The sequence below is a fragment of the Hypanus sabinus genome, chromosome 5 (assembly GCF_030144855.1).
Source record: "Hypanus sabinus isolate sHypSab1 chromosome 5, sHypSab1.hap1, whole genome shotgun sequence".
NCBI classification, from domain to species: domain Eukaryota; kingdom Metazoa; phylum Chordata; class Chondrichthyes; order Myliobatiformes; family Dasyatidae; genus Hypanus; species Hypanus sabinus.
The window spans coordinates 44,092,528-44,105,470 of record NC_082710.1 but is presented as its reverse complement, the minus strand read 5'-3'; the positions used below and the strand labels follow the sequence as shown (position 1 = coordinate 44,105,470).

Below are 12,943 nucleotides of genomic sequence, written 5' to 3'. Positions count from 1 at the left end.
TAATTGCCAGAACTATAGACCCTGAATTTAGAGTGAAACTGAAATCCTTTGAATTTATTTTTGTTTTCAGTTGATTTTATTGCTCTGCATATCAAATTAAAATTATTATTATTAAAATTACCTTTATCTTTCTAGATATTTTGTAAGTTTTCCATATCTATTTATATATTAGTTTCTTTCTCTGCATGTCTGCAAACCAATAATATGACTGCCAATAAAATATCTCAATTCATTATGATCTGAGCTAAAATCTGTAGTGTAAAAATGTGGAAAATCTAAATTTAACTTTTCTTGTTTCAAGTAGTTTTTTTAACCAAAGCCAGAAACATCAAAGGTAAATCTTGCTAGTTAGCTGAGGTGTTGACATCAGGAAGACCTTATTCATTTTTAGTATTGCTTATTTGAAACGTAATTGCTCCAGTTTAACGTGGAAACAATTTATGAGGTCAGTTAACATTTGCAGAGGAGGTTGACTGTAATATTTCAGAGGAGCGTTTTTGCATTTTGTAACCTAAGTCTCCATTCATTTTTCACGTTGCCTGAATGGTAACCTCCCCAACAAAAGCGAAGGGTTACAATTTTTCACAATACCTGGGATAATATCACAGCAGCTAGATTCAAAGACCCAGAGCTAGTTCTTTGAAATCAAAAGTGATAATTTGTCCATTTGGTTACAGTTACAGGTTTGAAGTGGAGAGGGGCAGAAAAGGTTAAGAGTATGTTTATATAAAGCATTGCATAAAATGAACTGTCATAACAGACTAATCAGACCGATTAGAAACAAAACACTACTGTTTTGATGATACAGATTTCAGTTTCCAAACCACTTGTTCAAATCAATTTGATTGGCTTGCCAAAAGACACATTTAGTTGCACTGAATGAAACTTTAAACAGAAAACGACGTTTTCTTGTTTTCCTTATTATTCTCTTCCTTTCCCCTTATGATTTAGTAAAAAGAAGTTATTCCCCTATTGATTCATATGACAGAATGGGAGTTGACTTTGATGATTTCCTTAAGACAGCGTGAGATAATTATCAAAGTATCTATGTCTTTTGAGGCCCAGTATCTGTAAAACAATCCAATTGCTGAGGGAGAATAAATGGTTTCCGGAATAGATCTTGGAAATGCAGACTGCTTTCAGCCTTGCACGTCAGTAGTTTCATTTCTTTCACTGTTATTTTCTTCTGAATGTTTGATGTAGTTTTCTCCAGATGTATTGTTGATCATGTAGCTAATCTACATTTGATCAGGTTGTGGTGTCACAGTTGATAAACAGTGTGGTAGTGTATTTTAAGCTAATCAGATCTAGCTTGGTAATTTTGTGGAATTTGCGCAAGAAGAAGCGATGAAATACTTCTAAGTGCATTTGTATACATTTTTATAAAATGTTTAACATTCATTGGAAACCCTTAGAGAGTATGGGGTGGGGGTTGGTGGTGGTGGTGAAATCCTTGGCACAATTGTGGCAGATTGAGTAAGTGGAGTGAATGACCTACGTAGCCCCCTTCCCCAATTCCTTAACCTTTGTATACCCCTGCCTTGATTGTATGACAAATAGAATTGCACTCTAAAGAAAAGCTGTTCCAGCAGTTAAGAACAGGGTATTGAAAAGGACAACAAAAGGAGGATCTAGCAGAGTTGCAAGCAGGCAGAAGTAAGGTGGGAACTGTGGGTGACAGGCCTCATCATCTGCATAGCCAGAGGTGATGAGCAGTATATACCCATGCTCTCTGGGTGGTCCCCCGGGAATGGCACATACAGCCCATACCTTGGGCTGGGCCCCAGCAGCCAGTCATGCTGGCTTCTCTTTATGGATCTTTTGCACAGGCTTTTATTCTTTTTAACCTTAGCATGAAGTAACCAGTTTTGCCCTGAACAGCTTATTGATAATGCATATTTGAGGAGTTTGATTTATTTGAATTCTAAAATAATGAGAATACATGCTGTATTTGAAAATTCAGAGACCTGAATTAATTTTGGTTTTAAATCTTAATCCCTGTCACTGTCAAAATTATTACTTTTCTATGAAAAATGCTTTTAAAGGCCATCACAGTTTTCTATCTCTCCAGAGCACCACTCTTGAGTTATCTCAAAAGAAATAAAAGATTAAACATTTTCTGGAACATTTGGGTTGATATGTATTTAAGAAACAAAGTATAAAAATCGTTTTGCATAAGCCATGAAAGCACACAATTGCAAATATGATTGTGAAATTTATTGTGGGCAGTGTGTAGATTGAGAGAGGAATGAATTATCACGGGATTGTAGAGGAAGTCTTGCTGTTCATGCTGGTGCTACCCTTTCACAGTTCTTATTGTTTCATTGTGGCACGGAGCATATGTAGTACATGGAGTTTTGACTTGTGATAACTATTGTGCAAGTTGCAATTACTAATAAATCCAAAGAACTGAATAAGACATTAAATGTACAAGTAACAAAAGACAAAAGTAACCCTGTAAAGGATAATGTAAACCTTTTTGTTCTTAAACGTTTTAAAGGCAGGGCTTAAAAATGTTGGGGTTATGACTAACTTCATGTGTAGTATTTTCATGTAGTATCATGTGTGTACAGATATTTTCTTCACCTTCTTCTCAAATGGACTACCTGCTCAATTCTGTTTTCAGGCTGCTGTTGTTGTGGTCTTTAACTTTGCTATGGTTCTTCTCATCTTCCCTGCCATTCTCAGCATGGATCTTTATCGGAGGGAGGAGAGGAAGCTCGACATCCTTTGCTGTTTTACAAGGTATGAAGCAACTGAAAAGTTAAATTTTCTAAGTTTCGTAAGGTTCTGTGGTATGTGAATAAATATCCCCTACAGCTTTGTAATACTGCTTTTATTGAGAGGTGGAGTAAGAATAAGTTTTTATGGTGCTTTCTGACTGAATAATTTACTGGAAACACAATTGTTTGAAGAGCAATAAACTCTTGTCCCCTGGAAAAGTAAGAGATAAATCAGTAGTTATGGTCTGCGGGAGAGAATTGCTGATTTTCCCATGGATTTTAGTAGAACTGATTTAATTCCATTCATGTTTAACTACTTAAATTTGTCATGCCATTTTACAAAATACTTAGTTATATTGATCTAGAAATATTATGTATGAAATTGAGGGGAAAGCATCTGTAATCAGCAATTCTGCATAACCGAGGTTTTGGTTTTGGACAGCAAGGCATGTATGGCATTCAATCTGAATGATGTTCAGTTGTAGCAAAACTAACAAGGAATTTTCACATCGTAGATTATGAATGTCCCAGAGTTTAATGAAGTAAAGCTGAAGGCCACAAAGTTTATTTGGTTGTCTCACCATAACATTGTAACCTTTCACAGGTTAAAATGTAAAACTACTGACCTCAACCCATTCATTTTATTGTTGCCTAGCTCAGAACTCCGGACTTTTCCTCGCATACATCACCACCAACCCCCCCACCACCACCAATGGCCTTATGTCTCTGGTCCACCCATCAGCCTATTGGTCTGACTGGTGATTGGCATGAAGCAAGGGCATAACAAAAGTCATCAGAACCTGCTGTTAAAGTTGGCAGAGCCTGCAGAATGCACAGTTCTTTTGGTTTCCAGACCTTGAGTCAGCCCCATTATCCTTCCCTGACTCCTAAGATTAAAATCTATTTCATTTTTTTGGGGTCTTATTAAAGGATGTTGCTGATTTGCAGTGAGTCAAAAGAGATTGTTTTGATTTTTTTTTAAGCGGTCTAGTTTTTGTAGCTCTTCAGCCACCGTTAGCCGCTTGATCCTTCGGATCAGGCTAATCAGTATTAAATGTAGGAGTTTTTCGTATCAGGCTAATCAGCATTAAATATAGGAGTTTCTCCCTAACTTAAATTTCATCAGTAGGGGGGGAAAAAAGTGTAAAGGCTATAACGTCAACTGCACTCTTTTCCATGGATGCTGCCTGGCCTGCTGAGTTCCTCCAGAATTTTTGTGTGTGTTGTAATGGGCTGATATGTGTTTGGTAATCTCAGTGTGTTTGGTTGCATTTAAGAAGAATGAAATAACAGTTGGAGTGAATGTGGTAATGGCACTACCATCGCATTCATCTTTTGTTCTACTTTCTTTCAGCCCTTGTGCCAACCGAGTGATTCAGATTGAGCCGCAAGCTTATAGAGATACGAATGACAACCATCCTCGTCAACCAGCACCACCACCCCCTTATGTTAATCAAAACTTTACCCATGAAACCCAAATTACCATGCAGTCTACAGTCCAGCTGCGCACAGAATATGATCCTCATACCCAGGCGTACTATACAACTGCAGAACCTCGTTCTGAGATTTCCGTTCAGCCGGTCACTCCGTCTACGCAGGATTCACTTACCACTCAGAGTCCAGATACCGCCAGTTCAACACGGGATCTTCTGTCCCAGTTTACAGAGCCCAGTACTAACTGTGTAGATCCACCCTGCACTAAGTGGACTCTCTCTTCTTTTGCCGAAAAACATTATGCACTGCTATTGCTAAAACCCACAACAAAGGTGAGTAGTAGAATGAAACCCCTTTTTTATATTCCCACAAAATGCTGGAGGAGCTCAGCAGGCCAGGCAGCATCTATGGAAAAGAGTGCAGTCGACGTTTCGGACCGAGGCCCTTCGGCAGGACAGGAAGGTGACGGTCTCGGCCTGAAACACCGACTGCATTCCCTTCCATAGATGCTGCTTGGCCTACTGAGTTCATCCAGCATTTTGTGTGTGTTGCTTGGATTTACAGCATTTGCAGATTTTCTCTCCTTTTTATATTCTGTTTGTTTTGCTAATTAAAATGTATTACAAAAAATATTTGTATTCAGCCACATGGGAAGGTAAAGTCAGAAAATTCTGATATTTTCTGTCTGAGCAGTAGTTTCATAAGGCTTACCAAATCTCATTGCATCCAGAAACATAGATAATGCAACTACTTCAAGGCTGAATAACAATGTGTACAGACAGAGGACTGGAGGGAGACGGTTGATTGATTGTGAACAGTATTTCTAAGTCATAGGAAAACAAATAACTTCCACCGATCACAGAATGATGCAGTGAAATACAGCAAATTTTGAAAGTATGAAGTGGGGATATAACCTGAAAAGGAAATAATAAATTTTATCACTGTATATGAATATATCACCAGTTAATTTTTTAATCAATTCTCACTGCCATTCATTCTAATTCTTTTGGGCTGGGACAAAATGTTGCCTTAAATAGTTTATTGCTTAATCTGACTTTTATTTTCCCCCTTTTATCACAGATTGCAGTCATATTACTCTTCTTGGGTTTACTTGGGATCAGTCTGTATGGAACAACAACAGTCAGAGATGGACTGGATCTTACAGATATTGTGCCTCGTGACACACGAGAATATGACTTTATTGCAGCACAGTTTAAATACTTTTCTTTCTACAACATGTACATCGTAACTAAAGAAGAAACAGACTATCCAAATGCTCAATATCTGCTGTATAATCTGCACAAAAGCTTCAGAAATGTGAAATTTGTTTTATTGGAAGAAAATGGAGAACTTCCAAGAATGTGGCTGCACTATTTTTGTGACTGGTTACAAGGTAAGAACTGCAATCTTTTCCTCTTATTTTAAGTTATGGAATAGGAGGATAAATTTTTAAAAATCATTAGAAATTGTACATGTTTCAGAAAAGCACCTTACAGAGATGCAGAGCCAGCAACAAGATCTGCAATTTACATTAGCTGGAGAAGTTTCCAATTGACATTTGTTTGAACGAGTTATTGATTTTTTTAATATGTTTCTTGAGGTTTTATTATCATATAACCACAAGTTGTAAATGATGTATAATTACTATTAAAAGAAAGAATTTTATTCCGATGACCAAATATATTTGGTAGAATCAAGAGGAATGACTTTAACAACACCCTTGATCTTTAATGTAGAAAATCAGTCAAAATCTTAAGCTTTCTGGTCCTCCGAAATCTGCAGTTAATGAGAATGTTTAATTCTGTGTGCTGCTGAGTTAGTTGGAGTTTGTTGGGGTGGATAACCTGTACTGATTAGCCTTTCAACGGGAAATCTCTGTGATACAAAAGGTGCATTGTGGACATTTAACTCCAGGGAAAAAAAGTTCTGGTAAGTTTAATAGGAATAGCCAGCAAAGGAGTGTTTGGCCACACCTCTCCCTGCATTTGACACCTAGTTACCAGCATCCCTCTGTCCCCCCCACTCCACACAGACATCATACCTGTTATTTTGCTTGCACTGGTTCTCCCAAAGGGAAGATGGGCTGATTTTCATCTTGTGAGTACTTCTAGGACATATAATAACTCTTTGTGAACACTGGGATTATTAAGGATGATCGGTGTAGACCCAGTGAAGTAATGGTTTCCCACTGTATGGCTAGCTGACAACCCTTTGCTCCCTTGGAATGATAGTCTTATTTTAGAATGGGTAGATACTTCATTTTTGCAAGGCTATACAGATAGCTTGGGATGCTAAACCCACCTGCTTTCACTATAAGAATGCACCACTGTATATTTCCGATGCAGTGTTGCAGATTTCATCCTTTACATTAGTGGTCACCAACCCGTCAATCGCGATCGACTAGTCGATCTTTGAGACTTTCCCAGTAGATCCCGGGGGGAAAAAAAAAGAAGAAAAATAAATACACAAGTACTGTTGAGAGATTGTTTCTGGGTTGCGGGGTTTTAGTTCCATTCTTTCTACCCAGTGCACATGCGTGTAGCTTCCCCGCCACCCACTACAGTGTACTTTAGTGTCCCCAACCACTGGGCTACGAGAAAATGATATGAGTCAGCTGCACCTTTCTTCATTCCCTGTTATGCCCACTGTTGAACTTGAATACATGCGAGGTCATTACCCAAGCACGTCAGGGATCACTGGTTGGTATCGGGTAACCGGCCGCTTCATGTGGCCAGCGAGAAGTGCCGTTGTTACTGGCCTGGCGCGCAGACAGATGGGTGGTGCCTCTAAACCAGTTTAGCACGCCGAATGTTCATGGGGAACCCGGTGCTAAAATATTCACAGACAACCTAATTTGGGCTCAGGGTTTTGTGAGCAGCTACCTCACTGTGATCTACTGAAACAAACTTTTGTCAGCTGATAGATCCTAGAAGGGAGCGGACATGTGCCCTGTTGCACTCCTCGCTTGGTCGGTCGCTCTCTTCGGACTGCGACTGCTGCGGCCCCGGCATGGGAACAGCCGCAGCTGGCCCGGGCGGCGGGCGGGCGGGAGGCTGGAGCTCGGGCCCGGAGGCTGTCTAATGAGGCAATGAAGCCTTCAAAACTGCTTCAGTACCTTGAGTCCAAGCACCCTGCACTTAAAGACAAACCCATTGAGTTTTTTTCCAGCGGAAAAAGATGTGAGCAAGTGGGACAGCAGCTGAGAGCCACGTAAACTAAATTGCGGAATAGACTGGACATAAGGAACCTGCTTCGAGTATCGCTGTATTCCAGTCGCGTTTAATACCACCCCAACCCCCCCCCCCCACCACCGTCAGCCGGTCCATAAGAATATTGTCAATATTAAATCGGTCCACGGTGCAAAAAAAAGAGTGGTGAGCCCTGGTGTTCATACATTATTTCTACTTCCGGGTTGCGGGGTTTTACTTCTGGTCTTTTCTGCCCCGGTGTGCATGCGTGTAACTAATCGATTTGGAGTCAATCTTGCCTTTCACTAAGGTCGAGGTAGGGGATCTTGGGCCTAAAAAGGTTGATGGCCACTACTTTACATGTTTGCAACTGGTAAAGTCTGCTGCATATTCTTAATGAGGAGGAAATTAAACTATTACTATCAAATTATGCAGAGTGAAATAGTGCAGATGCTGGAAATCTGCTGTTCAGACATAAGAGTCCTGGCGACACTGAGCAGGTCAGTCAACATTTTAAAGAGACTGAAACCGTGAACTTCCATGCTGATGACTTTTCATTGGAACCCTGCTAGCAGAATCATGCTTCTGAAGAATAGTACGAGAGAAAGTGAAGACAGTATAAATGACTTCTTACAAAGAGATGCATTTTTAGAACCCATGTAAGCAAATGGTGATACTGTGACATACAGAATATTCCCAGGTAACAAATAAGTTCTGCTTTTGCAGGCATCCATGTTGATTTTATTAGATGATACCCTATTGGGTGATATTTTTGTGTAACCACAGTATTGTAACAAATTGCATGAAAGCCATATAAAACTGCTAAGAAAGAACAATGACTAAAAATGAGAGAGCAGAAACTACCTCTGCCGTTCATAGGAATGAACTTGTATATGTACAATGAGCTTTTGTATTTAATAATATAATTATTATATTTTTATAATAATATGTCCATAAGTACAGCATTCGTAAACCAAGGACAGCATGTATAATCGTTCATAGAAAAACTAGAATTTTTTTGTAGAGGAAGAACAAAAGTTGTCAATATCTCCACATGTTCTGTAGTTATTTGAGAATGGTACATCAAGTGCCTGTCTTATTAACTGCTGGGTATATTTTTGACAGAATTGCTGATAGTTGCCCACTAAATGCTGAGTTATGAAACTTTCATCATCAAATGCAGAAGCCACTATAAACAAAGCCTTTTACAACTGTGGTTGTGACAGATGGCCCAGCATCGCTAATCTGAGAAGAGAAAGGTCAGGCAAACCCTGCCTTTTAACAATATCTAGTGACCCCTGTTGGAAAACATGCATCCATGTGTGCACTGAAGCAGATTAATAGCTGGGATTAATCCATTTTAGCTGTGAACCCACTTGCTTGTTTTGCTGTTAAATACGTAAAAGTCATTTGATTTCATCAACTCTATTCACCATGAGTTTTCAGTCATCTCCATAATTTTGTTACACTAACCGATTTACTGTTGCTGGTTGCTGCTTGAAGTTGCCTCTTCATTCTAGTTTTGGAGTCTGCTATGATTTTTGGCAGTAATTCCAGTGTTGGTTAGTGTTGCCACATTGAGAACTGTGGCCAATGAAGACTCAGATTCATAACAACAGTGGTAGAGAGATAACAGGAGAGCAGTAGGAATAATGATGTCCAACAGGATTGTAATGAAAGGCTTCTAAGCCATTCATCTATCTTTGTTGATTGCAAAACAAGGGAAGATTGTCTTTATAAACTGAGATGCACTATAATTTTGACTTTTTCTATTGTAATTCATGATAAATTTAGGAAATGTTCTGGTCATTTTTAAAACAACAAAATACTGTTTGGTTTGTTAATATCTAAATTAGTGAGAAGTTAAATGGTACCCATTTAGGTACTGTGTGTGTGACAAACCCTTCCTCTCACCCCATTTTCCTATGCTGATGGAGACCCCATGAATGAATGCCAGCACCCCATTGTTGTGAGGTGATCCATGAAGCAGTTTGTAGCATGTTGCACAGTTGCTTTCTTTTAATTAGACATGGTAATGAGAGAGAGAGAGACTTGTATCTCGAGCATTGTAAAACAAAAGCTGTCAAATGTGTAACATTGATGTCAGAATGAAGACTATCTGAATGCTCATCCTGTTGATGACCTCCTCCCTGAGATCTTCTGCTTGTTTCATTATGAATGACATTCTCTTGATGTGGAAAGTCTGCTTTCAGTTGGTTATAGGTAATGGTGCAATGTCGAACTTGTTTTGTAATTGGATGGGCCTCTGTTTTCCTTGGGTCAGACACACCCATGTGAACTGCAACAAGAGCCTGGTCCAGATTTGCAAGGGTTGTCATTCTCATCTAGAGATGATTCCAAATACAATTCATTCCAGATTCGGAATGAATTTGCATCACGCATGACCTTTTTTTCTCAAAAAGCACAGTTGTGTTCAATTTCTGGGCAGCTATCTTTCATTATTGGTTGGACAACATGTTCATGACTGTAGTGCCAGTAGGTATTTGTGGTGATGGGGTGGAAGATAATCCAGTTGCGTGATTATTATTTAGGGAAACTAAGCTTTGAAAACATGTGCAAACTTAAGGCCACACTGAGTGAAGTGCTTTGAAATCCCCTAGGTGGTATTTATGACTTGGTTCCTCTTCATTCCAGGACATGTCTGGGAATGTGCATCAAGTTTGGCAGGTGTGCTTTCTGTGCTTTTGAAGCTCTCGCCATTGTTTCAAATCAGTTTGTTTTAAGTTGGAGTCTGCAAGTCTACGTGGGAGTTTTTTTCAATCTGGAATGAGCTAGCTCAGGCCTCAGGCAATGGCATTTGTGCCTGGCTTCTTTACCCTTATCTCCTTACAGCTGTAGTTAACCTATCAGATCTGTAATGATGGTTTTGATTACAGCTTCAGTGCAGCTGTGAGGTGGGTCTAAATGTCGGGTATGTGGTTTGTCATCTGCTCACACAGAGGCACGTTGTAAGGGTTGTGGCTTCCTGTTCCAAATCTGATCCAGATTACCTGCTTGGAACAGCCACTGATCTTTGGTACTTTTTTTTAAAAAACGGTGCAGAGGAAAATAGCAGTTCAGAATGAATAGGTGTTGGCTGTGATCTTTACACGTGCTGGCAACAGATCTCACGGCTTGTAAGTGCTGCCCAAGTCAAACAGATGGAATGAATTGAGGACACAGTGCTAGCTCATGCTGTGCTTGAGGAACGGCTGAGTTCCTTTCTCTTTTTAACTTGGATGTTTCATACTGCTTTCTCTCTGCGCTGAAAACATTTTCTTCCAGCCCGTTCCGTGAAACCTGGTATTGTAATATTACTGGTAGAGAAAGTTGTATAGCATGAAGTACACAAGTGTTTGCATATATGTGTTTGTGGTTTTCGGTTTTAACAAAGAAGGACACTTGCAGACAGCTTAAAGACGTTTAAACATTGAAAACTAAGTTGGAGGATTTGGAGACAGAAACTGTTGGTTTATTATTGTCACATATACCAACTACGGTGAAAATCATGTCTGGCATTAAACTAGAAAAAGGTAAAACAATAACAATGCAGAATGAAGTGTAATAGTTACCAAAAGAGCGCAGTGAAACTAAATGATAAAGTGCAAGATCATAAATGAGGTAAATTGCGAGGCAAAGTCTTTTAAATGTTTGGAGGGGGGAGGTAGAATAAATACTTTGGTGCCTGTCACGCTGAAAATGAAGTTGTATATAATGACAATTATAGCATGCAAGATTAATTTTTTGGTATTTTAACAGCTATTAAAGCTACTGGATTTCCACTCCTCTCAAGGGTTTTCATGAGGCTATGTTGACCTTATTATCTTCAAGGTGTATATATCCAGTACACAAGGGTTTTATTATTAAATAGCTCATAAAGAAATAAAGAGCTTCTAGAGAGCAAAAGCTGTAGATATTTTTATTTAGAGACATAGCATGCAATAAACCGTTCCGGCCCTTCGAGCAGCACCACACAGCAGCCCCACCGCCATTTAACCCTAGCAAAATCAAGGGACAATTTACAATGACCAATAACTGACCTGTGGGAGAAATCCAGAGCATACATAGAAAACCCATCCATTCCACAGGGAGGATATACCGATTCCTTACAGATGACATCAGAACTCCAAACTCTGACACCCCAAGCTGTAATAGCATTGTGCAAACTGCTACGCTACTGTGGTGCCTGAATTTTTTTCTGGGGGGTGGATTTTATTCCAATGTAAACTGGAATAATTATATGTTAAAAGACAGAGAGGTTAGAAGAGTTTGCTCAAGGCCAATCTTCTAAAGTAGTATTTTTTTTCTGATCCAATAAGGAAGGAATTCGTTTTTCAATTGGGTTGCAGGCAGTGAGGCTGAAGTCCTTTATGTGAAAAATAGTATGTTTTGGAAATGCAAATTATTTATTACTTACAAACTATTTCAACTTCTTGGTCACCAGGTCTGCAAGACACCTTTGATAGGGAATGGAAAGCTGGAAAGATTACTCACAACAATTACAAAAATGGGTCTGATGATGGTGTTCTGGCATACAAGTTGTTAATTCAGACTGGCAATAGGCACAAGCCAATTGACTTAAGTCAGGTAAGGCTTTACAAACATATCGACATCTTCTTTATTGACAAGTGGAAAGAAATAGCGGAATTTCTTCTGTGTTTGAGTTACTACGTGTGAACCCAAAATTCCTTGAACAATTTTGTGGCCTCTTTTTGCAGTAATGCATTATTTCTCCACATGGTTTCTGTACACAAGGTTACAGAATTGCAATTTTTTTTTGCCTGCTTTCATTACCAATGTGAACTCTCAGTTGAAATAGTACTAAGCTCTGAAAAAGCAATTAGGTTCTCGTTCTAGCCATTTGTCTTTTTTGCCTTTCTTTGGCAAAGTCCCATCAATTATGTTCTGAGAGTAGTCCTGCTTATTCTCTATGTTCTCCGCCATATTCAAGATGACAGTTTTACAGAGCACATTGTTTAAAATTATTATGTGGTGTAGAACGTGTTGCTTTACTGCAGGCTACAGTGTACCCGTTAACACTGAATGAATTAAGACACGAAATACTGATTTAGAGTTGTCCGAATGAATATTTACCCTAGTAAGCTCTAAATACAGTAGTTCATTCTTTACCAGGTGTAACTTGTGGGAATAAGTGTTGGAACTGTAACTTCTGATGTAATTTCCTGTGCCTGGGAGGGAGAAAAGTGTGCCATGCCCACAGGGGTTGCTAGCCACACTGTTTGATTCCATATACAGCTGAAGGCGTACAGTTGTTGAGAATCCTGTTGATTAATTGAATCCAGAGCTTGTGAATCAAATATTTTTCAGTACTTCTGTCATTCAAAGGAAAAACTAAAAGCAGAACATGACAAGTGCACTTAAAAGATAAACTATACATGTTCCAAATATGTCATTTAACTTTTCATTTCCTCCTCCACAATGTGTAAATTTTGGCAATGAAAGCAGTTCTTTTTGACATTAAAATCCATGCTGCTTTCTGTCTGAGGTGAGCATTCTACAGAAGAGTGCTCTACAGTTGAACAATGCAGGATTCTGCTTCTCTCTGTTTTTGGCGGGGTGCATTATCGGAATATACAC

General features: G+C 39.1%; 1 protein-coding gene across 4 annotated transcripts in view; it reads left to right on the top strand.

Moving 5' to 3' along the window:
• ptch1 (patched 1) overlaps positions 1-12,943 on the top strand; it is a 72,795-nt gene that overhangs the window by 39,605 nt on the left and 20,247 nt on the right. For all 4 annotated transcript variants that reach the window (XM_059969869.1, XM_059969868.1, XM_059969867.1 and 1 more), the window contains 4 exons: positions 2,627-2,745; positions 4,078-4,489; positions 5,238-5,550; positions 11,790-11,932. In XM_059969869.1, coding sequence (XP_059825852.1) covers positions 2,627-2,745; positions 4,078-4,489; positions 5,238-5,550; positions 11,790-11,932 — 987 coding nt within the window. The remainder of the gene's footprint in view (positions 1-2,626; positions 2,746-4,077; positions 4,490-5,237; positions 5,551-11,789; positions 11,933-12,943) is intronic.